This window comes from Triturus cristatus, chromosome 7, assembly GCF_964204655.1.
Source record: "Triturus cristatus chromosome 7, aTriCri1.1, whole genome shotgun sequence".
NCBI classification, from domain to species: Eukaryota; Metazoa; Chordata; class Amphibia; order Caudata; family Salamandridae; genus Triturus; species Triturus cristatus.
The window spans coordinates 1,228,430,253-1,228,456,871 of record NC_140590.1 but is presented as its reverse complement, the minus strand read 5'-3'; the positions used below and the strand labels follow the sequence as shown (position 1 = coordinate 1,228,456,871).

At 43.4% G+C, this 26,619-nt stretch overlaps 1 protein-coding gene across 1 annotated transcript in view; it reads right to left on the bottom strand.

Moving 5' to 3' along the window:
- Positions 1-15,831, bottom strand: part of LOC146811669 (serine protease 33-like) — a 96,038-nt gene extending 80,207 nt beyond the window's left edge. The window contains exon 1 of the mRNA XM_085618640.1: positions 15,060-15,831. Coding sequence (XP_085474766.1) covers positions 15,060-15,108 — 49 coding nt within the window. The 5' untranslated portion in view covers positions 15,109-15,831. The remainder of the gene's footprint in view (positions 1-15,059) is intronic.
- Between the last annotated feature and the right edge of the window lie 10,788 nt (positions 15,832-26,619).

The window sequence follows — 26,619 nt, the reverse complement described above, 5'->3', positions numbered from 1 at the left end:
TGATGTAGGATCAATTTTCACCCCAGCTTGAATTCCATCAGACCCACAGAGTACTCTCACGGAAGTCTACCTATACTCAACAAGCCCGCCACATTCTGACTTGCTGCTTGTGCCATCAACAGGCACGTGAAATCATCACAGAAGCAAGGGAATATGGTCCATACCTATATGACAAGAATCAGATTAATATCACAGATTTCTCTGCTCTAACCAACCTCAAGAGGGGACGGTTCTGAGGTTAATGACCAAGATTAAAGAAAAGAGAAATCAAATATGGATTGTTGGAACCAGCTATGATGCTTGTAACTTACCAAGAAAATATGAAGGAATATCTAGACCAGTTATACTCCAAGTATGGCCCGCTTGCAACCCTCCTGACTTTCACATGCAGCCCCCTGGTGAATGACTATACGGGCTGCCGTTTACTTAAGAAAGCTCTAACTGTCAGAAAGATGTTATTAAATAAACAGGCAAGCATTAATTTACAAGAGAACTGCAGTAGAAAAAAAAGAAACCAATAGGTATCCTGCATGACTTTAAGTACATTTAAAAAAAAAAAAAACATTTTACACCATTCGTGTATAAAAATGTTAAAGTCTCTTGAAAATTCCAAAAAGTTTCATTAACATACAGAAGCATTTCACCTTAGAGCATTACATTATTTAAGTGCACTGAGAAGTATTTATTTTTAAGGGATGATTTTCAAAAATGAACGTAGAAACATTCATGCCTCCTCCCACCCTGACAACAATGCCAATAGTTTATTGAGAGGCAAGTCAATTGTTCCGTTGAACCCTCTGGGTGGCCTTGGATGCAATTATACATAGGTAACATTATTGTTTATTAAATCAAACACAAGAGAATATTTTGTACGCTGCATATCCAGAACACAGTTTATAAGCTGAGCTTTCGTGTAGTAAAGATAAAAAAGGGAGGCAAAGTGAAATAAAACATTTGCCTAGATCACACAATTTGGTCTAGTTGGGAGCCAAGATTGATTGTAGGTTTTCTGGTTCCACTTTGTGCACTTCTATTTTAATTCAATTCAATAATGATGTTACTTTTTTTTTTTTACATTTGACTCTCCCATGGCAGTGATAGAAGAGAAGGCTTAACCCAAGGTGCAGTAAAGAGAAAGTGATTCAGATACTGCATAGTACAGTATTGTCAAATCTTTGACTCTTCTAGAGACTAGAGGAATAATTTAGAAGTCAGTCTGTAATAAAACCCCTCAAAATACCCCATAACTCACTGACCACACCATGTACATGCTTCATATCACCAACACCCACCTTACCCCCTACCACTACCCTGCAAAGCCCTACTCCCACCCAGCTGGCATAAATGCGGCTCTCGGGCACACCAAAGACCATACTTTGAGGCCCCTGGGAACATATTTGCGAGTACCCATGATCTAGACCCACACGATTTGCAAGCTTTTTTTAATTACTTAAATGACACTGAATCAACAATGGAAGATAAAGAAACTTATCCTCCACCCAAGAACGAACCAAGAAATTAGGATGTTCCTGACCAGGACGAACGTGGTAGATTGGAAACTGTGACTAGTAACTGATCCCATGACGGCAAACAAAGTTGGAAGTTGTCGACACCGAGAGACAAATCTAGATGACCTTTGAAAACTTAACTAAGGAACGCTTGTTGAACGTGACTGTCGTATTACTATGACTTATAATGTATTAGTTACATTATTATTTCTCTTTATTTCTCTGCCATATCCTGCACCACAGCAGGTAGACTTGTAAAACATATGCAGTTATATATAGTTTGGTTGATACTCTTTTCCTTTTCATGTTTGCTCTGATAGGACTTATCAAGATAATGTAGGCTTTAATTAGCTCATCGTTACGATTCTGTCTCTGATACATGATATTCAATATACATGTGGAATATTGTGCTTTAAGACTAGTGGCCTTGCAAACCCTCATGTTGTCTTATATGCACCCTCCCCAGCTAAAAGTAAAAAGTATTATTAGAGTGTACAATACTGTCTAAGCAACTTGTGTTGAACACACGACTAGAACATGGTACCTATATCCATTCTTTCCATAACTACCAAAGCAATAATACTACTTAATATTTTTAGGTCAATCATCCTACAGCCAGAAAGGATTGTCTCACGTTGATATTTAAACCCATACTATAATTAGAACTATATCATATAAAACGTAACCACTATGCCAGACACGCATTCTCTTCTTCCACTTTACAAATTTTTCTCTTACCACCTGAATTCAATACCTTTGTCAATGCTATGCAATCATCACGCACAAGACTACTTAAAGCTGTGTCATTGAATGTCAATGATTTAACGCATTTTATTAAAAGGAACAAAATATTTATGTCGGTCACAACAAACCAGATACTGCATTACTGCAAGAAACCCATCTTAGCCCACTGGAATGAGAGAAATTGAAATGAGACGGGGTGGGGTCAGGTCATTCATGTTTGTATCACTACCAATATGAAATGCAAGGAATCAACACCACAAAGAAAATGCAGAGTAGCCATTCTTTTTAACAGACACCCACCCTACAAAATCTTGCAAACATCGAAAGGAAACATGGGAGATACAGCTTTGTTAAACTTCATATACTTAACACCTTTTTAAATGTAGGCTCCATATATGCTCCTACGGACTCGAAAACTTTTTTTATATCACAACTTAGTAGCTTACTGACTTATGGCTCTTCCAAAATTATAATTGGAGAAGACTTAAACATTACCATTGATCTGTTTATTGACAGATTGGGTAGACCGGATACACGTCATAATAGAGACAGACATACCTTGATGGACTTCATAAAAGATCATGCATTACAAGAACCACGGAGGCTGTTGAATCCCAATGAGAGAGACTATACTTTTATCTCATGTTCACATTGGATACGCACAAGAATCATCTACTTTTAGGCTCCCATTCTGTTTCGTAATTAGTAAGGAAAGCAAATACCATTCCCTGTAGTACATCTGATCATGATCTTATAGATATTCAAATAGATCTATGACTCACTCTACCCTCAAAACCTCATTGGAAGTTGAACCCGACTTCTAACAAGACTCAACATGCAAAACATCAATTATGTTTATATGTTGAGCAATTTCTGAAGGACAATGAACATTCAGTTACAAGTGCCCCACGCTATGGGGAGCTGCAAAAGGCAGTATTGCGGGGCTTGATTATGAGGGATGCAGCAATTGCAAAAAAACAAGCAAACATTTCTACATTTTCTTTAGAAGAGGAAATCACAAATTTGACTTCCACTTATTCTCAAACAAAATCACCAAACACATTGAGGAAATTACTTACTATGAAATTTACTCTTAATAGCCTTTACACATACCATGCTGTAAAATGCCCATTTCAAATTCGTCAGTGCCACTATGAAAGAGGGGGGGGGGGAAGGTGGGGAGAGTACTGGCCCACCAACTTCGTCAGCAAGAATCTACCAGAACAATCCCAACTATTAGAAATAATAACTGTGACTTACTTTACCTTCAGAGAACCTTTCCCAATTTCAGAAATCCTCTTAAAAACTATACACGTCAATAAACTGTTCAAACCAGACAAGATGGCTTCTTCTCTAAACTCAATATTCCTAAACTTACATTAGAGCAGAAAGACGAACTGGAGAGTGAAATCACCATTGAAGAGATAGCGAAGGCAATTGATTGTATGACCACAGATAAAGCACCAGAGGAAGATGGGTTTCCAATTGAATTTTATAAAATTACCAAAAATTAGACCATTCCAATTCTGAAATCAATTCTTAACAAAGCATTGAATATGGGTCATTTACCCCCTGACTTTAAGGGGGAAGTATCTTAGTCACCCCAAAACCGGCCACTCATCTTAACTCGATCATTACCTCTTTGATTCACCCTTCTCAAGTCAGCTTTGTACTGGGACATTAGTCTACAAACCACCTTAGCCCTCTTTCACACAGAATGTGGTAACCGAGGCATGATACAGAAGAAAAAAAGTCATCCATTCCCTAGATGCGGAAAAAACCTTGATCGAGTAGAATGGTGCTATCTGTTCCGCACTATGGAAAGGATGGGATTCAGCATATATTTTATAACATTAACTAAAGGAATGCATCACTCGCCCACAGCATCATTTACATGCAGGGGATTCACATTTACAGACTTTTAAATCTATTGTGGAAACAGGGATGCCTTTTATCACCTGCGCTGTTTTTTTACCCAAGAACCACTGGCTATAGCCACACAGAATAATACTGATATTAAAGTCATTCAAACAGCTGTGGGGTAAAGAAATGCCTTCTACTGTGCAGATGATATTCTCCAGACCCTATCACAACCAAAACTATTACCAAACTTATTCATATCTCAACTGACCATATTCTCAATGTTTTCCGGCTATAAGAACAACTGGACTAAATGCGAGGCAATACCACTAACTTCTACTACTACCTCTGCCTCAATTAGGGACTACCCCTTTAAGTGGCCACATTCGAAGTTAAAACATTTAGGGATACTCATCAAAGACTAAAAGACATGATCATGGATAACTGAAACCCTGTTAACAAATTTACAAGCTGGTCGCTTTTGAGACTATCACACTGGGGAAGTGTACAGATCATACAAATGAATAGGATACCCAAATGTAATACATATTTTGAGTTGGTAGCACCATCTATCACAGGTTCATTCTTCAATATCCTCCACCATTTCCCACTTTATTTGAGTGGTGATAAGACCTCGATTACATTATTCTTCAGTGAAAGGGGCTATGTGTACCATTTCCAGAAGGCTTAGGGGTTCCCGTCTTAAATTTAGTTATTTTAAAATACTGTATGTTATGTTAAACTGATTTATAAGGCGCACAGCTGCCCCAGCAAAGGGGAGTCCCGGCGCTGCAGCATCAGAGAGCGAACCAAATAACTGAAATGGAGAACGGCACGAGGAGTAGCATAAGAAGGAAGAGCGTTAAGTAGGGGGAAAAAGAAAAGTTTTAATCGCCTTTCTAAAGCCGGATAAACAGGTCATGCTATGGATCTGGACAGGCAGAGAGTTCCAGAGCTTTGCTGCTAAGCAGCAAAAAGACTACCAATAGTCATCTTCTAAGCTATATTTAGAGAAACTTCACTCCGACTTCCTTTGCTGAAGATGCCAAGAACCTGACTGTGATATTCTTCATATACTATGGGAATTTTAAAAAATCCGTATTATTTGGTCCTAGATTGCGAAATATTTGAATGACTGCTCTCCGATTAACCTTCCCTTAACAGTACAATTGCCACTTTTGCATGATCGTTCAGAAGTGTCCATACATACTTATAAATGGCTTTCCACAGTCCTTGGTCTCGCTAAAGTCAATATATTACATTTTAGGAAGACAGATGTACTACCGACAATTGAATCCTGGCTTGAGGATATGTATGAAATGGCAAAATTTGAGGAAATGATTTATGACCTAAATTATAACTTGCAACAATTTGATTGTATCTGGGGTCCTTTTCTGGATCTATGACAGTTATAAAATGGTTCTCTCATACATTTAAGAATATAGCTATCCTGGAAGTTTTGTTCACTTAAGTGTTATGTTATATATTTGAAAGATATGTCAAAATGATTGTTCTTATATACATGTGATTGACATACTTGAATGTTCATTGTTCTACCCTTTTCTTAATTGATATATCTTTAAATGCATCATTTGTATTCTATGTACTATGATATTTATATGCTGAACAGATTATATTTTATTTTGAAATGCCACATAAAAATTGGAGAAAAATCCCCACAAAAAACAAACAAACAAAGGCTCCTGCGATTTTACTGGGTGGAATTACCACATAGTAAAATGAGGTCTATTGAACCTTGTGTTCCAACAGCCGGTAAACTGGGTGCATGAACACCAACCCACAAACAGTAATTCCGCTCAAACCCGGCTCATAATCAGGACCATAATATACTCTTTGGCTGGAGGGAATTCAAAACTATCCCCACATAAGACTGACTCTCAGCTTCCGAGAAGAGGCTGCAACATGGAGTGCACTCACACACTGAGCCCCTCTCTGCCAACAATATTTAATCAATAACAATTTTGCAAGTCTGTGTCTTTTTCTTCCAGAAAACAGAGGGGCTTTGCACAATCATTTAACTGGTTGCTATTCAATGTCATTGCATGCACTCTGCAGGGTGTGCAATGGCCAAGCTTAAGGGCTGAGACCCCCACCCCTGTTTAAGTCAACCGAGGGCCCCCACATTGCGTTGTAAGGTTTGAAATACCTCAGGAAAGTGTTTCCCAAACTGTGGGTCACAACCCAATTTGTAGTGGGTATCCTAAAGTCCAAGAAATGAAGATGCCTTTAAAATCTGTATTTATCATCTTGTCCCATTGCTATGCTTCAAAAACAGAGGTCAAATGTTAGGCTATGCCTCACGGGGGGGCCTAGCTTTCTGAGGTGGAGGACGGCATTTGCGAGATGGGCAGGAGCAGAGGGCACACTCCAGTTGCAGTTAGCACTTAGGAGGGATGACGAAAAGGCACTGGCGACGGCCCGTGCATGGGAGGCGTTGGTGGTGGAACTTCAGGGGCTGATGTCTGACGCGGGAGGAGATGGGAACACATCCGATCGACGGGAGGAAGCGGCAAGTGGGGAGTAGGAGGGAAGCCATGGGGAGAAGTGGACACATGAGCCGTGGCTAGACATGGGGGGAAAACCCGAGCTTCCAGGGAACGGTTTGGGTACCTGTACATGATTCATATGAAGGAGGGGGTCTCAACAGGAGGAGGGCAGGCAGAGGGGGGCACACTGACATGGGCTGAGGGAGGGAGAGGGTGGGGGGAGCCCACGCGGGAAGGGTGATTTTTCTCATGTTCAACTGCCTGAAATATCAAGTGTCACACTCTTCGGTGGACGGCTGAGGCTGTTGGGGGGTTGCATTGCGATGTTGGTAAGAAAATAATAAAAAATGTTTCAAAAAAAAAAAAAAAAATGTTAGGCTATGCCTTCTGCTGCTTATTGTTTTAACATTGGGAACGGTGTTTAAAAACTCTTCTCACTCTGCAGTCTCAGAAAGAAAAGTAAAGTGAATGAGATGACAATATTGCTGGGGTTTCTGGAGTGTGAAAGGAAAGACTGTGGGATGCTGTTTTTCATAACACACAGCAAAAAAGTAAATACCTGTAAATAACCCGTACATGTTCAGCAGTTTGGAAAGCAAAAATGAAGTACATTTTTTGTAATTCTTATGTGTGATCGAAACAAAGCTTTTAATAGGATCAGCATAAATCAAGACACTACTTGGTGATGCAAGAATAATAACTATTCACTGAAACCCGATTGCCACACATTATTGCTTATGTGCAATATAGTTTTATCAGTAAAATTGTAGATCTGTGCAAATGAACTATTTCAATACATAAAGTTCTGTCTGTAAATGAAAAAGCTCTACCACATGACGCCTCAATGTGCATTAAAGCTAAGTGGGTCACAAAAGTTTGTCGTACTACAAAGTAGGTTGTGGTTCTAAAATGTTTACACTGAACAGAATTAGGTCATAATGGATAATCTCAGATTGGTAGCTCAGTAGTTTAATACACTCACTACAGGAATCTGTATCGACCTCATGGTTAAAGCATGCATCTCGACAAGTCCACTCAGCAAGTCATCCTTCCAATGTCCACAAAATGAGTACCATCAAATTACGTAAAAATGAACATGTTATTCAAGGTCAAGATAGCCCAAGGGGCGAAACCGCGCTTTACAATAAAACACATCTTATGCTATTTTAACTCCCAGGAAAACAACTACCTATTGGGCAGAGTTCATGGAGGTTTCTTGAGGAGAAACCTGTTGGACACCTCCTTGGGGGCACCTCCATGAGTCTCTCAGCACACCTTTGTACAACATTATTGATTGTATTTACACATACAATACTCTGTGCTATATCAGTTTAACAAATCACCAAATGTTTGTCCTACTTATGAAGGAGCTCCACTTCTTCATGTATACAAATGACATTGGAAGGAAGGATGTCAGGCTGTTTCATCCTCAACATTAAAGTAATAGTCACCATAGTAATCAGGGCTAGTGCAATTATGAGATTTTGCATCTATTTTTTTTTTTTTTGCATTATGACACATTTGTACCATAATCCATCATTTGATGCACACGTTGGCGATTTTAACTCCCCGAAAATAAAAATTTGGTTCAAACAGCTACAAAGTTTTTTTAAACGCTGCTACTCCCGTTGCCAGGCCGTGGAAGGCCCTACACAAAAGTTGACTGTCCAACTTTCAATTGCTTATTGCTGTATTTGAGTGTTAAACTATTACTAATGAGAGTAGAAAATGTTCCCAGACAGTGTAGCTATGTGTAAAAAAGTTGAAATAATGCAGTAATACTATCACAAAATATGCCACATTACACTGCATAATATGCATTTTTTTGCTGCATAATTTAGTCAACCATGCTCCATAATTTAGCCCGCCTCTGTCACATAATTCAAGTGGCTCTGACATTAAAACATGGGAGCCTGTAATTCCTACAAAAAAGCCAGTTTCTAACTTCTAATTTCCTTATTACAGGGGACTGTGATAAGTAATCACATACCCGTGATGGAAAAGTGGTAAGTACTTTATTGGTAGAGGCTACACACCAGGTGTCAAGGCGGCAGTGGTCAAAAGCAACTGACCAGAGTATCAAATTCAAGGTACAACAATAACTTGGAACGTTGACTACGCATTGAACAAGGAATGAATTGTAGGCAAAGAAAGGAAGATAAGTGAATGGAAATTAGAGATGAAAGTAGTAGAGGAAAGAAAAAAGTGCATACCATTTTAAGAATATACAATACCACAGCAACTTTTGAGGCATCCAGTCAGCTGTAATAAGGAAACGATGGAGCTGCTCAACTGTAATAAGTTATTACATTTGAGATCTGATGTCACAATGCTTCCTGCCAGAGCCAGCGGCCAAGGTGAACGCCAGGTTGTAAAGCAGAACTACAACTGCAGTTTAAACAATGCCATGGAGAACAGCATTTTCCTTCATCTAATAGGTTTTTCTCAAATGAAAAACATCTACAAAAAGGAGATATTTATGGAAACAGATTTCTCTTTTTTCATGCTAAGGTTCATTACAGGAAAGATAGAAACTTTGCATGTTTCAACACAGCCTTTTTTTAATCTATCAATTATGAAACTCATCCTGATGTATTTTGGCACAATTACTAACTGCTTTCTGGTGTGTTTAATTTCACAGTATATATTCTGCTTTTATTCTTTGTGTCTGCAGCGAACACTGACTAGCAAGATGCTAGTGATTTAATCAGTTTCTGGAAAGGGTGATGGTGTTACCTTATTTTGAAAGGAATAAAATATGCTTCTCAGCCTTTGGCTAAGGTCAAGTGTAGTCGAATAAAAATGCTGTGCATTAAAAAATATTTAAAAAGTCACCTCAAATTTCCATGACCTTCAGTCTTGGTCCTTTATATGATGGTGGAACTCATGGGTGACTTGTAATTTCCTCATAATGCATCCCAATGGCTAATTTTTCACATATAGAATAGTTTTTTTTCTACAGAGCATGACACTGCATTTCTGCTGCTCCTTAGCGCTGAAAATAGTTACCTTACTACTATACAATTCATGATACTCAATATATTGACCCTGGAATGAAATTCGGACAACTGAATGTTCTCTCTTGCAAGGAATGTGACAAACTATACAGACAATATCCAAATTATTCCCCAACAAGAAACATTACAGCGAGATCCAGCCTTTCTCGTTCGAGTCCTATGCCCCACTTCCCTGTGTAATGCGTTGTCTTTTCGATGATTTCAGCTCCGGATACAAACAAATGATTAGAAGGAAAGACGACGAGTTATGGGGAACCAAATAAAAAGTCTGATGCAGAAGAAAAAGTAGAACAAGCGTCTCAGTGAATCAGGGTTAGTCTTTAAAACCTTGCTTGCAGACAGCTTTTAGATATCTGATTAAGAAAATACCTTCTGTGGACCATACCGAAAACTTACCGTTGGCATAGAGTCCTCCCATTCCATAACATAACGTGTATTTGTAAAGTGCACATTCACCCAAGGGTATCTTGGCACAGAATGACAGATGCTTATTATCATTGGTTGGCTCTTCTGTCACTCTAATTTGGCTGCTTCTTATTTGATAGCTTTCCTTCTCTTCTCGTGTTTGTCCCTCTCCTGGAGCACACTTTCTTTACCATCCTTTTAATTGGTTGACTTGTTCATTTCACGGCTGGCATTTAAGGAACTACTTTTTTCTTCTTACGATTGCTACACAGGAATGCATGGGTTTTCCATCTCTGTCGTTCGTGTGCTGTTTCACTCCAAAACCAACACTCACCTGCACATTCCATATTGATCCCTCTTCCCCACACCCTTTCTTTTATATTTATTTCCATCCCCAGCTAAAATCTCATCCATTGCTCCTCCTGCCCACTCCCCAATGCTCTTACCCACAGACTTCTATGTAGTGTTTCCACCCTCAGGGATAGAGATGGATATATTACAAACCCCTCTCCTTGCGGAAAAGTATTGAGTCGCACTCCCGCGGTGAGTTTAATTGTTCATTTATTTCTGCATAGGCTGTTTTCCGACGCATTTCGGTCAACCTTTGACCTTCTTCCTGGGTATGCCTTTGAGCATCATACACCACAACAAACAATTGCCTGCATTTATACGTTTTGGACCCCTAGTGGCCGCCTTGATGGCACATTCTTTCTAAGGCATGCTGGAACTTGTGGTGTGATTTCAATTCAATCCCTCCGGTGGGTGATGCGTTTGTTGTTTTAAATAAAAGTCAATTGCTGCTCACCGCTGCTCCCACGCATCCCTATTTTTGAGGTTGCTGGAGACCATACCAGAGCAAGTCTCTGGTGGCGCACTGCTGGACCCTTGACGCCTTCGCGGACTTCAAAAACGGTTCAGATTCGGGCAGCCATGGCGTGCTTGCTGGCGGTGCATCACTCTGCAGCAGAACCAAGCCGCTAATATATTACAAACCCCTCTCCTTGCGGAAAAGTATTGAGTTGCACTCCCACGGTGAGTTTAATTGTTCATTTATTTCTGCATCGGCTGTTTTCCGACGCGTTTGTCAACACCCTTTCTTTTATATTTATTTCCATCCACAGCTAAAATCTCATCCATTGCTCCTCCTGCCCACTCCCCAATGCTCTTACCCACAGACTTCTATGTAGTGTTTCCACCCTCAGGGATATATATATATATATATACACACATACACACATACATACATACACACACACACACCCACAGCTATCATTTGCTGCTGGATCAATCAAATAAATAAATACAATGGCACCCACCTCACTCATATTGCGTGCAAATGCGTGTTTAATAATGAGCGAATGGAGTCATCGCATTTTCTCTTAGCTGACGCTGCATGCACATCATTGCCAAAATGCATTTCGCTTACTGCTGATGCTGCAAGGCGTTGGAAAAAGACATTGACGAATCCTATAGGTCAAAAGGCAAGATCTATCGGCTTTGTCTGTGTTTATTTATTTTTAACGAAAACCAATGTGGGTTAGCAGTTGTAGCAAGGCTTGGCCACAACATGGGAAGATAAGATGGGATTTAAGCTGTGAAATTTGCAAATAAGTCTGGGGATTTCCCTTAACACAGAAAGGTGTGCGACAAATCCTTTTCAACTAGTTAAGCGAGGCCTTGAAAAGGTTTTCACAGAAAACATCACCACACAATCAGGGGCATGGCTATTAATGGTGCAGCAGGTACAGTTGCACCGGTGCACAGATATGAGGGAGGCACTTAACACTGATCAATACTGTATTTATGATATTGCCCAACAGCAGCCCGAGGCCCGTTTTCTTTCCTTACACTAGGGCCCACATTACCCATGCTACGCCACAGCACTGCGCACAAGGGTAATGAGGAACCGGTCTTTCCGACAAGACATCAGTTTCGAGCGATTGTTTTTATACCTCAAAAGTGGAGAAAAGTAAAGACTGCCGCTGCCCGCGTCCCACGCAGGGGGACATCAGCAGGGCAGCTCTCTAGTGGCCACCCGTCGGAGCCTCCTCCCCCTTTCTGTTTCCAGCTCTCCCGAGAGGCCGTGCCTGGGGGAGGGGAGGCCTCAATAGGCATAAGCTGGGGGGGCGGGCCACTGGTGCTGGGCGGGGCGAGGCCCTACTTAAGCCTTTCCGCCCCCGCAGATCACCCTCTGCTTCCTGGGGTACACACCTGTGCCGCGCGAGTTCCCACCCTTTCCGCTTACCCTTGCGCGGCGCAGGCAGCGCGCAACTGGAATGTTATAATGTTTTTTCTTGTGTTGCAGGCGGAGTTACAGGGCGATCTGGAGGCAGAAGGGTACAGAAAGGGTACCTCTGCGACAGTCGGTACAGTAAGGGTACCCCTGTCCGGCACAGTAAGGGTGCCCGAGCCAAGGTCCGGGAGCCGAAGGAGGTTCTGGGAAGACCGCGACGGCACCCCGTTAGTCCTTCGGGCGGTTGGGGGGCCTGACCAACCGGGGGTGTGCCATAACACGCTCCGCCCCGTTAAAAGGGGCGGGAGTATTAGACAGATCACGTGATCCAAAGGAGGATCTGAAAAAGGTGCCGCACTGCCGGGCATCGACCCACCGTGCGTGCTGGCTCGCAAGGCGGGCGGAGCAGTGAGGGGCTGCTTGCCCTGTATCGCCCGTAAGATAACCCACTCTATTGTCATACTTATGTTGTATGAAATAAACCTGCAGCAGTTCTTCACCCATAACAAATGTGTCAGTGTAATCATTGGGTGATGTCTGTGCATACGTGTTGAGTGGAGCGGATGACGGTGTGGTCACTATGTGCGTGACAAAAACGTATTGCTAATAAAGGTCAAATGAATAACCCCAACCGTCACTGCGTCACCTGTTTAAAATCTACAAACGTAGAATGGCTCTGCACCAAAAAGGTCTAAGAGGCAAAGTAAGTTTCAGTGGTGCACAGTTTTGAAGGCGAGTGTATATTTTTCTGACGTTGTTTTCATTGAAAAGGATTTTTGCTTGATCTGCTTATAACTTTTGACTCCTTCGGAGGATTTGCATCAAACTTGGCAATCAACTTGCTGGGTCAGCTCAGTGGCGTCATGCCAAATTTCATGAATATCCAACAAGGAGGAAAAACAAGCATTTGCAATGCAATAGGTCTCGCATTTGCGAGAGTTGAAGCTATCGGCATTGTAAATGACAATGCGCTATATCCGTTTTGATAATTAACACACAAATAAACAGCACTGTCATTTACAATGCCAATAGCTCAAACTCTTGTAAATGTGAGACCTATTTCATTACAAAGAAGCGCCCGCCATTGTCCCAGGCTGCTTGGAAAGTGAAAGCGCGCATGGCGACCTGAATGTTGCAGGAAAGCATGTCCTGCCTGCAGTAGGAGAAACTCATTAAAGAAAATATTGCTTACAGACTAAATAAGACATATCATGGAACAACAGAAGTAAAAGGGCCAGTCCATATGGGAGGTTACAAATGAAGACAAGGCGGCAATAAGGAGGGACTAACAAGCCTATTAGCTAATCAGAAGCCAGCATTTACAAGGACAATGACACAAGCCCATGAAAAATATGGGCGGACCTTCAAGTCCATACACGAATACATCATACCTCGCAGAGCAGCGCATGCGTGCCCAGGCTCGACCTCAAAAGTTAAAAGGAGCGTACTTTTGAAAAAACAGAAATAAGTCTTTTCCCATTTTATCTTCTTGTACCCTGGTATTGCTAATTTGTAGCGTGGTGTGATCACTCTACCAGGAAAATTATAAAGAGGGCCTAGGTGGGCTAAACTTCTATTCCTCTATTGGAAATTAGTCTCACTGCTTCTCGTCTGCTAAACATCCCCGTTAAGGGGGTCCCTGGACTGAAGTTAAGGTGGCAGGCCAGAAGGTCGGCTGGAAGCTTCTATGCTACAGAGCTCTCAGGTTGCCCAGTTCCATGCCCGTCTAGCTCATCCACTCCAGGTTTAGTCTTTGCTTTTTAGGAATTGTCATCCTGGGATAAGAGAGGACTACAAATCCCAGAAAACAAAGAAAAGAATCTGGACTCAATGAGCAACCCAACCTGGAACTAGGAATCTTGGGAGACCATACTACATTCACTTAGCGAGAACGTAGACTCCCTCTGGTTTTCTAACACGTATTTAAATATGTATTTAATAAAGTCTGTTCTAGTAGTTAATAAATCTCAAACAACTGCATCCAGATAGGACAGACACAAAGCACTTTAGCTGCGATTCTTTCATAGCTGCCAAGTTTCCCAGGTCATGCCTGACGAGATGCTCCTGCCTAGATTTTTTTTCTTTTCATTTTGGAACTTGCAGCAGCCCCAGTTTTATAAAGCCAAGGGGCATATTATCAAGCCAGGCGATAAAATGATCGCCGCTTTAGCGGCAGAAAACTGCCGCTAAAACGGCGATAATGTGCTTGATAATATGCTCTATGGAATTCCAATTGAAGCCCATGTTAGATGTCCTTCACATCTAACATGGGCTTCAATTGGAATTCCATAGAGCACATTATCAAGCCCATTATCGCCGTTTTAGCGGTTTTATCACCGGTCTTGATATTATAATATGCCCCCAAGTTTGCAAGGTCCGTGCGTGACTTGTCAGGTCAGAGTTGGTTTCTCTATGAACACTGGGACTTGTAGTCTTATTTGACCCACTAATCAACCAGGTGTACAAGTCCGAAAATGTTAAGAAAATACGGGACTGAACTAAGAATAATAGCGCAAAGACCTGAGAAAGCTGGCAGCTATGAAAACGTGGACTACACTTAAAATCTCGCGTGGATCCCAGAAACGTGGCAGGCAGATCTAATTGTATTTGTCCTAAGTAGGCTCTTTATAAATTCTGACCAACATTTAACAAAATGCAAAACAAACAAACCAACAAAAAGGACTGGTCTAAAACATTTTATTAGCATGAACCTTATAAAATTATTATTTTCTGTAAAGGCCAACACACGTTTTTACCGGCCGTTTGCCCCAGAGAAGGCACTTACCTGCGTTGAGGTGAAAACAGAATATCGCCAGCAGAAGCGTCCCTCCCATGGCTGCCGCGGAGCCTCGAGGGACTGGATGTTCCACTCGCTGCTGAGGGGGGTGTCTGGCCGCTCCAAAGAGAAGGCCCAGGAGCTTGAGGGACAAGAAGGCACGTTACTGGACGGACGACTGCTACAGCATTCAGAATCGGGCCTCCGGTACTGCCCTGGAGCTGAAGTGCTTCTGGCTGTTTGTTGGGGGACCTGTTGCTCGAAGGACTTGTTTATTAAGGTGAGGCTCTAGCAAGCGGACGGGCTTGTTCTCAAAGACGTGTTTTTTCTGGAATGTCGTCGTCCACACGTCTGATTGGCCACGGTAGTGCACAGCTCAGTAAAAGTATATGTGTCCACTCAGTGCCGTGCCCTACCCAGGAGGAGGGTGACTGACATTTAACAGGGTGTGTATGCGAGATTCTGCGATAAGAGCGCACGTGTGATCTACAGGCTTTCAACAGATTTTTTTTTTTTATCGGTGAACGCATTGGAACTCTCCCCCTGTCTACCAGTATGCCCATGTAACGCCACCTTAGGTCATGTCATCTTCAGGACACCCATTTCTTGTCCTGAACGCTTGCCTGTCAACAATTGTTATAAGGTGTATTAGTGTAATTAGGTCGAAGGATGCAAGCCAAGACTACAATACCCAGAATGCAATTGCCTGTCACACAAAAGTCTAGGACAGAAATCAGAGTCCATAATGACATGGAGTGTGGTGGCCACCCTCAGCCATGTGACTCGGTGTCACTGACAAGCCATGTTTACAGCCATAGGATTTCATTTTACAAGCTATTGGAATGTGTGAGTGAACAGAGACTACAACTTCCAGATTGCATTGTTTTGATGATTAAAAAAAGTCCAACTCTGAGTTTTGTCCTGGGGATGTATGGTCACTCTACTGACTAAGCATCTCCAGAGGGCCAAGCAAAGAAGCAAGATGGCGGCTAAGCTCGTTGTAGAAAAGGAGGACTGAGGGTTTCAGAATGCAATGCAAAGCAGTCTGAAACACCAGGGTAGAATTGCACTCTGCGGATATTTAGAAAGCTGTTACAGTACACAAGCAATCTTGCTGCCTGCCATGTGTGGGACCTTCAGCCAGACGACACTTTGTATACGGTCCGCGTAGACTTGCTTTTCCAAATACAAGTTTGAGACTACATGCAGCCCTTTCAAGTTTGCCAGGTCCATTGGTGATGTGCTGATGCAGTCCCGTTTTTTTCTTTGAATTGTTGTCTTGTTTATTCCATCCTAAAGCAGGACTACAAGTCCCAGAATTCAAAGAAAAAAACCTGGATTGGACCTCCACATCACGTATGGACCTGGGAAACTTGGCAGCTATGTACCTGCTCTAATTAGCAAAGTGGTGTAGACTGGAAGACTAAACCTGACTTAAGATGCAGGCCATGACGTAGGGCCACTTACTTGCTCATTGTCCGAAGTGCAAGGTTAAAGCCACACCAAGGGTGACCAGAGATCTCCCATGACCCCCAGACACCACTTTTTCATTGTTGTACTTTGCTTTTAAATAGCACTATTATCAGATGTGCTTGTCAATTGGGTAATATACCAAGACTACAACGTCCAGAATGCACTGCTATGTAAAAAATAATATTCCAGGAATTGAAAAGAGGTGTCCCAGTGACATGGAGCCATCTGGTCACCTTAGCGACACCTGACACATGTGCTATCACTTGCCCTCCAGACTTGTTGTTCTGTTTTTCTAATAGAGAGATGGAACTACAAGTACCAGAATGTGAAGAATATGAGCTGCAGAGGATGCTTGCACTGAAATGTCATATATGTGGAAGTGAATAAGCCTGTTGCTGAGAGCGAGAGCAAGCAGTGAGCAATGAGCACGGACGCCGAAAAAACTGCAGAAATCCGCGGTTTAGCTCACTGTTCTTGCTCGGCTTCAGCCCGGCTCCAGCCTCACTCTATCACCGGGTACCTTTGTCTTTAAACCTATCGGGGGGCTTATTGGTCTGCGACCACGACGGCTGGCCGTTCAACTACATCCGGCCGTCCAGCTACATCCAGCCATACCCCTGCTGCGGTTGTGGACTGAGGACAGTGAAGCGCCGTGAGGCCGTCCCGGTTGTTTGGGACGCTCCCGCCCCTGCTTTTGCTCCCGCCGCCAGTGACGTCAGTGACACCAGTGTTTCTAGCTGAGGATCCCAGGTTTGGTCCAGAGATTTTCCAGCCCTGGGAGAAGCCTTTGGGAGCTGGAGCAGGTTGTGGTCACGGCGGTTACACGAGTATAGAACCATAGAGCCACAGATCAACAACAGACCCATAACACTGAAACTGAAGCTCAGAGGCTTGGAGGCTTGGATCCCAAAGCATATGTAAAAACGAGAAGATTATTTGGAGTGGCCTGAATATTTCATGGCAGTTGCATTTTTATCAGCATAGAGGAGTAAGAATCCAAGTTCTCAGTAAACCTATTCCACGGCTGTTCCTGTTTACCTTGTGCCCTTGAGTCTCTCTGGTAGGATAGTCTTCTTCATCTCAGGGACTGCTTCGCCTGTTCCCCTGTTGAAGGACTACTATGCCCAGGGTGCACAGTGCTCCATCCCGCTGCTGCTAACGAGGGAGAGGCGCTGAAGTCATCAGCAGGCAGGACGCGTGTGGGACAAAGCCCGGACTAAGGGCGGCCCCGTTTGAGCCCGTCCGAGACTGGAGGAGGCTGGGCTGGGCCACCCTATATACATCGGACTCCATATTTGCATGGCACTGTTTAGTCTCTTTTGTTCACTGTTATGCCTCCAGTGGGGGCTGGTCCAATGAGCAAATGTAAGGCAGGTGAGGGATGGGGGGGATGGTGGGAACCCTTGACGCCTTTTTGAATAGGGCAGAATCCGTGTTGATTCACCAGATCCAACTAACTGAGCGTAGGTTATCTTTAGAACCTCAATTGCCGCTTATTAATGGCAGTTTGGCACCCCCCCACCGTTCTAACACTAACAGATATACCCCCTGTCATACCCTCCTCGTCCCTAAGTCAGTCTACTCCGGGTTTTCTTGCTCCATTATCAACCATCCCTTTTAGTCCAGACTTCCATTCAGGCACAACAATGGTTACAACCAGGGCTAAGTAAGCAACTCGGGTAGAAAAAGGGGAACCACCCTCGAAGAAAAGGAAAGCCCGGGTTCCAATGAAGGCTATCACCCAACCTCCGGTGGGTGTCAAACGGAAGGCAGCTTCAAGGGGGTGTGGTGGGGGCTGTCAAACCCCATCGGTCATCACTAGTGATAGCCTATCCGGTCACGCAAATCACAGTCCATCTATATTTAACAAGGAAACATTCTATAAACGGATAGTGCAGGGAATCTCAAACTTAATTGACCCCTTGTTGCAAAAACTGTGTTTGATAGAAGATAGACTCAACAAAATGGAACAGGGTTTATCCCAAAGTACCCAGAGTAATTCTAGTACACAGTTGGGTGGTGGGGGTATTTCTTCCCAGATGGGCGGGGTGGGTCTGCATAACAAAGGGTCTGTAAGGAATGCACCAAACCCCACCGAGCCAGCCTCTGTTGAAAGTCATCATGACTCCATGCCTCAGGGAGGTACCAGTTTAACGGGTTTGCAGTATACCCTGAAAGAAACTCGTACACGCTCCTCTCAACAACGTCCTGCAAGTACTCAGCATGCTTTTAATTTTTTACATCTACCCCCGGAAGCCACTCCCTGCACTGTAGTCCTAGGTAATGTCCCTGAGTTGGCTTCACATACACAGGAGGATTGGCCAGTCATGAGAAACAAGGCATTACAACTGCTGAGGTCAAGGACAGGGATTACAAAACAACTGTTTACTGAATTTAAAATGGTCCCCAGAGTTCCATGGGTAGGGAAGTCTCAAAAGTCACTTAGGGGTGACTGTGTGGTCCTAAGTTTTAGGTCTCCTGGTTTGGTCCAGCATATTCTGGAGAGGGCAGGGGATCTCATTGTTAGGGATGATATTTCTGTTTTCCCCTTGAGGTATTCTATCGACCCATAGATAATTCTAGATGTACCGAATAGAGAGGGACATCCCAATCATTTAGCCAACATAACTATTCTGTCCCCCTTAATAACCGCTTCAATGTCTTTTCATCATTAGAATACATCGATTGACATGAACCCCTTGATTGTTCCGTAAATCTAGGGACAGGCATACTTAGGGGTCATGTGGGCTATGGTAAGGATCCCCCAATTTGCGACCCACCTGGCTCTTTTAAAATCTGGTTTACCTCAACAGAGCAGGATGCAATAGGTAATAACCCTGGTTACCTTGGGGGGGTCTCTAGAACTAAGGTGGAACCAAGTAAGGCGGAGAGGCTGAAAGGCAGGGTTAATGTTCTTCCAGTGGGATCCATTCCATTAGATTGTTCCTTTGGTTTGGATTCGCAGGTGGTTGTGAACGAACCTCTTTTCAATCTATCCCCCCATAAGCCCAACTCAAGGGCACTCAAAGTCCGTTATGACAGTGGGCTCTTGGAATATTACAGGGCTTCTGCCCAAAACCGTATCAAGTGATTGGGCAGCGTATATTGATCAGTACGATCTCTGGGCATTTCAGGAGACTTGGTCTATAGATCAGGTACACCACCCTGGGTTTTTACATTTTTCTAAACCTGCCCAAGGAGGACGGAAAGGTAGACCCATTGGTGGTCTCACCTGTTGGGTGAGACAGCAAATGGGTTATAGTGTTGAGGTGGTCCCTATTGACAGTCCAGATATCATGGCCCTACGGCTCCAGACGGCCCAAGCACGAGACACCTTGTTAATTAATATCTATGCAAGAGGGATGCCGGGAGGGAGGTGTTCCAAGACCGTTGCTCTCCTTGATAACTTCTTAGACAATCTGAGGGGTGGGTGCAACCTGATAATTATGAGAGATTTTAACTGTACATTTGAGCCACTTGATTTGGAGGATGGAAATCTTACTTCTGAAAAAGATACACAGTGGAGCATCCCGTCCCTAGATTTGAGCCCAATCAAAAAATGGACAGAAGCTGCCCTGCAACTTAAGGGGCTGTGACGAGAAAGGGGTGTGCGAGCGGTAAATGGGAGGTCTCATTCAGACCAGAAGGGAGCACACACCTTTAATATTCATATAAGGAGTAGTCGTATTGACTTTATTCTCCTTAATGTAGAATTTTGATTCTCCCTTCACGATATGTTGGTACAGGAACGCACAGAAAGCAATCATGACCCGCTAATTCTGACCATAAAGGCCCAGGCTTATTAAACATCTCCAAAAAGGCCATTGAGGATACAATACCAGAAGTGTTATTCTGAAATGATACAAGGAGAGTAAGATGGTCTAGGCTCATTGGGAACGATGGGGACCTGGGCAAGATGAAGGCCATGGTCGCCCACTCGATATCTAGTCTCCAAAGCTGTGACTCCCAGGAGGATATTAACCTCATTGTTCCCCAGGTTCATAAAGACTTGTTTTCAAATTTAAAAACATATTTTGTTAAGACTGGTCTAAAGAAGGTAAAGATGGGGGCAATAACAGCTACCTGGGACAATAAAACCTGTAGAGAGGCATATCGATTATTGACAAGGGCTATTAGATCTAAAGACATGAGAGAGGTTAAACTCGCCAGGACAAGGTATAAAGCAATTCAATTAAAAGCTAAAAGGGAATGGGATGATAAACGCTGGCTTGACTTGCTTTCAGCCAGTTATGAGAAAGACATGGTAACATTTTGGCAGCTAGTTAAGTGGGGGTGTGGTGGAACACCTCATACTCCCATTAACCATCTTCCGCCCAAACTGTGGGCCTCATATTTTAAGGCCCAGTTTTCTGCCGCCGAAAACAATTCGCTACACTACCAAATCCCCTCCTCCATACCTACTCTATTATTTCACAACTCTGAGGTGGAGACAGTTCTCTCCTGAATCCCAAGAGGAAGGGCCCTGGGTCTTGATTGTGTACCAGCGGATCTGTTTGTTTATGATAAGGACAACTGGGTTGTATACATCACCCATTTTGCAAATGCTATCGCCAGTGGTGCGAGCATCCCAGAAACCTGCTGTGGAGCAGTCATAATACCAGTATATAACAAGCATTAAAAATGCAACAGGTCTTTGTCTATTTTTTTTAGCAAATGGTGTTTCTTTTTAGAAGTGTTTTTATTATTGTGTTAGCATTTTTCAATGTACATAATATGCACATTTATGCATGCATTTAGAGGTTTTGTTATTTAGATATGCAGATGTATTGTATGTGTATATATGTGCATATATATGATCCTCACTCAACTGGTGCAAGGATGTTACACTTTGCAATAATTTATTCAAATTATGTATTTTCTTTTAAAGTATTTGAAACAATTGTACACCCCCGAGCCGTACAAAATTGAGCTCATGATCTTCGCTCCACCCACTGCCACGGTATACCTCCCGCAAATCGTCCGGATCTGATCGAACATGAACAAATTATTTCCTTTTAAAAAGTGAAGATCACATTTTCCAAGACAATCTGGCAAGACCTTGCATTCCGTTCACTGGAAACTTAGAAAACAGCGATATCCAGAGCCCTTAAACTGCCACTTTCCTTGTCTACTGCCGGTTATGTACAATGAAATTGCATCATTTTTGCAGCTACGTGAACTACAAAGAGAAAGGGATGGAGGGGTGGAGAACGGATAAAAGGGTAATTACAATATACAGGTCAGACAAATACTCAAAATATGGGGTGGACATATAGACGGTCAGGTGATATGAGCGTTGGAAGGGCTGAGGCAGTTTGCAACACGATGGAAGTGCACATAGCAGCTTCAGTAAGCAGTGGAAGAACTGATGGAGGCAGCAAAGAACGGTTGAACTGAGAGACAGAGGAATGGGTAGGGATATGAGCTTCTGGATAACTATAAAGAAAATGTAGATGGACGGGGTGGGTGTGTGCAGGCAAAGATCAATACACGGTTAACTGGATCAACGAGCAGATAGCACAGTGAGTTGCATGAACAGAGAGTATGCGGAATGGGTTCGCAGCCAGGGCGTCTATGAAAAGTGGGGCTCTCACCGGGACAGGAGAGGCAACTTCTGCTCCAGCATGCCCTCCAGCCGCTGGGCCTACTTGGACATCCAGTGCTCCACACCTCTTCAGCATGAGCCTGAATTCGCCTACGAAGTCGCCCAGGTCCTGATAGCACCCCTGACGGGAGCCCTTCTCCATGGCCAGTAGTCCTGGTTCTTCCTCCGTCTCCCCCTGTAGAAAGGCCGCTACCAGGGGCCGGTTCTTCTCCAGCAGAAAGTCCCTCAAGATGCTCATCCCCTGGCGCAGCTCGGGGCTCAGAGCCTGCTCCCAGCCGGGCGCCTCGGACCCCGTCTCCTCATCCTCCATGGGCCCCGTCAAGTCACCGCGCCAACTGGGGTTAAGGGCCGCCTGGCCATGGCCAGGACTCCTAGCTCGCAGGGCTTGCTTATTACCCGGGATACGCCTCAGGCTACGGTACTGAGGGAGGGGGGTGGGGTAAAATCAATTGGGACACGGCAGGTAGGGGGCAGCGACAGGGCACGCATGAAAAAAAAGCGAATAAAATGTGCGTCTTTTTTGCTAACCCACTGGCCTCTATCAGGAACAGTAAATGAAAAACGTTTTTGACATTGAATATCATAAATACAGATTTTTTTGCTTCTTCTGCTCAAACACTCACTCACGGTGAAGCAGAAACCGCACAGCTTCAACATGGCCGCTATATTCACTTTGTTGAACACAGTATTTTCCACGGTGTGCTTATTGCCAGCTGAACAAGCGCTCGACAGTCAGCCACGGTTTATTTTTGCATCTTATTTTCACTTTAAAGTGAAAGCGAGATGCAAAAATAAACACGCCGCGGAGCTTGTCTTTATGGGGCCATGTGTTTGAAACACATGGCCCCATAAAGATAAGAAACCTTTTGCGACGCACTGAAGGCAGACAAGCCAGTCCAAGTGGGACCGCTCAAAAAGCCAAAAGTGAACGTCACAAAGAGCTCTTTCCCAATGGCTGGCCACCGTTTAGCATAAACGGTGATGCCGGCCAATGGGAAAGAGGGACGGGGCTTAAAGCCATTTACAGAAAATACCCCAAAACGTTAAATCTCGCCAGCGAGACTGCGCATGTGCGCAGCCCACGCCAGCCGAGACCTAAAAAGGGGAATCATGCTTTACCCGGCAACTATAGGCCCATCAGCCGTATAGATTCCATCCAAAAAATAGTTGCTAGGTTGGTTCTGTGCCAAATCCAGATGTGGATAGAGGAGTCTGAGATTTTATCACCATTCCAGGCCAGTTTTCGCCCCCACACCAGCACCATAGACCAGGTGCTTAGGTTTGTGATGATTTACTGGCGGGTAGTTATCATAGGAGGTGGCACACTATACGCGGCTTTTATTGATCTTAAGTCCGCCTTTGATTTGGTCCCCCGTAATAAAATGTGGAGAGTTTTTATGGGTGCGGGGATGCCGTTGGAGTTATTAGCAATGTTAGTCAAACTATATGACTCCAACTACGCACAGGTTAGTTGGGGCACACACGGTGAAGTAACAGATAGATTTCCCGTTCTAAAGGATGTGCGCCAAGGATGTGTCCTTGCTCCTACCCTATTTTCTTTGTTCATTGACAGGGTCGTACAGTACTATTCCACTGATGCTCCAACCTTGGCGGGCTTGAAGATTCCCCTACTCATGTTCGCTGACGATACCCTGATTTTATCTAAGACCCAAGCAGGGCTACAGGTTGCCCTGTCTCAGTTTGGGGAGTTTTGTGGACAAGACAAAGTTTATGGTTCTCCATAAGTGCAAAGGTATTAAGGGTAAAGTGAACATGAATAATGTTCCTTTAGAACAGACAGAAGTGTTCACTTACCTGGAGATAACCCTCAATAGAAAACTAAACTGGAAGCCACAGATTGACATGCTAGTCCTAAAACATGCCAGGTTGGCCGGGGCTCCTATAAAAGAGCATAGGCTTTCCTTCACCAAGCCAATCGCCCCGCCTTCAAGATTTATAACTCTAAAGTTGCTAGTGCAATCCTTTATGGGGCTGAACTTTGGGGTCATGAGGATATTACCCCTCTGGCCAAATTTATAAGGGCACTAATGAGTTTGCCGCAATCTACTCCACTGCTGCCCTTTTTTTTGGACCTGGTTTGTTTTTGCATCAAGGATTTGGCTCGTTTTAGGCCTATAGCTTTTTGGAGAAGGCTTTGGGTTACCCCTGAGCTCTCCCTGTATGCTAAAGCACACTTGGACTTTAGGGGGGGTAGGGTGCCTAGGTAAGATCAAATGGCTTCAGTATATAAAAAACACTCTGACTGAAATGGGGATGAGCATTTTGTGGGAGAACCCAGAAGTCAACCCATTTCCGTCAAAAAAAGAATTTAAGGCAGTTTACCTGGACATGGTGAAGATGAAGTATTTTGCCTCTTTTACAAGGTCCACATTGTCAAGGAATTTCATGATGTTGAAACATGAGCTTAGGTTCAAACCATACTGGGACTCTATCTTAAAACCGCTTGACAGAAAGTTATACCATCAGTTTAGAGTAGGTTCTTTCCCGATTAAAGCTTTTACCAGCAGATGGTATCCGCCCATGTCAGAATTGTTCCCTTTGTGTTTAGCACAGACTGAATCAATCGCCCACATTTTATATGTTTGTTCGGCTTATAGATCGCCTAGGATGAAATGGCTCAAACCCACTTGCACCAACCTGGGTACAAGATCTGCTTTGGAGGCCTTAAGGATCCTGAAGACATGCACTCAGGAATCTATTGTTGCTGCTATGGCAAAATTCCTGAGTTGGGCATGGGCCATTCGGGCTAACAAACTAAGGGAACCCTAATATGTTTCAACCCTACTCTTACACAAACTTAAGGAATGTGCGAAAGGTCGACCGGGGCATCTAGCTGTGGCTCGATGTAGGGTCTAGTGATTTCATCACAAAGCGGGGTAGTTGGTTGTCTTAACTACTGCCACAGGTGTTTTGGCATCATAATATTGCTCTATCCACAAATTATTGTTGGGGCGATACATTTTATACTATATTTTACTTTATTTTTAATTAAGGATTTTATAGTCTATTACAGCATGTTATTTGATGTTTTAATATACAAACTCATGCATATCCTATTGTGGTTCTTCTACACTAATGTCAGTTTCGATCTGATTTGAGTTACCTTTATCTTTGTGTTTTTAATTTGCTATAACTTTTAATTGATTGTAATGTCTTTTATGATTTTTATAATCGAAATAAAGAGACTAATGAAAATGAATAAGCCTGTTCAAGATGAAAAAACGACATAAAATTCAACACTAATTTTGAATTTGCTAACAGACGTCGATTCAAAAAGACAACAGGTGCAAACACATGCTAATATTAATTTCTCAATGCCACCTTTATTTTGGAGCCTGGTTGCTGAATGGGCAGGAAAATAACGTCAACTTGCACCCATGGGTATTGGAGCATTTTCCATGAGAACCAGTTACATTACACAAGGTCAGATTTATTCATTTATATTCGGCACTTGGGGAGTTTAATGGCCTTAGTATGACTTTGGCGGTCCTCTAACGGTGCTGCCACCACACTGACCCCTGGAGGACCACCAAAGCCATGGTGTGCTCGCAGGATTACAAGCCGAATCTGGGTTAGGCCAGCGGTGCTTCAGCAGTTTCATGGTGGTGGGCGGTTAGGCTCATAGGAGAGCCTAACATGCAGCCTGCCACCATTACAGAACCTGCAGCATGTTCCTGCACAGTGTGGCATGCATGCCACACCGTGCAGGGGCTGTGAAAAAAGGTGGGTCCCAAAACACAATATCCCGATGCATTTTTCTTAGACTTCTTTAGATAGCGCTATCACAAAAACCCCTGAAAGGAATGACACCAGATTTGGCGAGAAGCTAGATCTTCGTTTGCAGATTGTGCTTTTGTGACTTGATTTAAATCCATTTAATGGTTTCTGAGAAATTAAGGTCCACAAATACAAGTGTATAGCTGCACCGTTGGGTTCGAGGGAACATTGCGAGAGTCCCTCAAACCCAATTGAAACAAAAATGGAGCCTTCTGCTTGGCCCAGGGACCATTTTTCTACCAAGCCAAATCTCTCCAGGGGAAGTCAGACGCCCATGGGAGCATCATTGTGATTGGCTGCCAACAACATGGGAAAAATTTAGCTGGCAGCCATTACTGGACTTGGGAACTTAGTCCCTGGTCCTGAAGTAAAGTAATGTAAGGGGGCAGGGTAGAGATACCCTGCCCCCCTAGGCCTGCATGGGAGACCCAGAGGGAGCTCCACCCCGGCGCAAAAAAGAGAAATTGCAGTTTTTACCACAATCCCACAGGTTTGTGGCAAAAAAAAAATAAGAACATGATGGCATGGGAATGGCTATGCCCATTGGGTGGCGTTCAAGGATCAAATTAGCTCACATTACTGCTGATATGTGCACTGGACTAAAGCCAATGAATAAGGGGAACACCCAAAACGTGTCTGGCTTAAAGACGATTGAATGCTGGTTTTTCGTGGAATCTGCAACATTCAACTTGC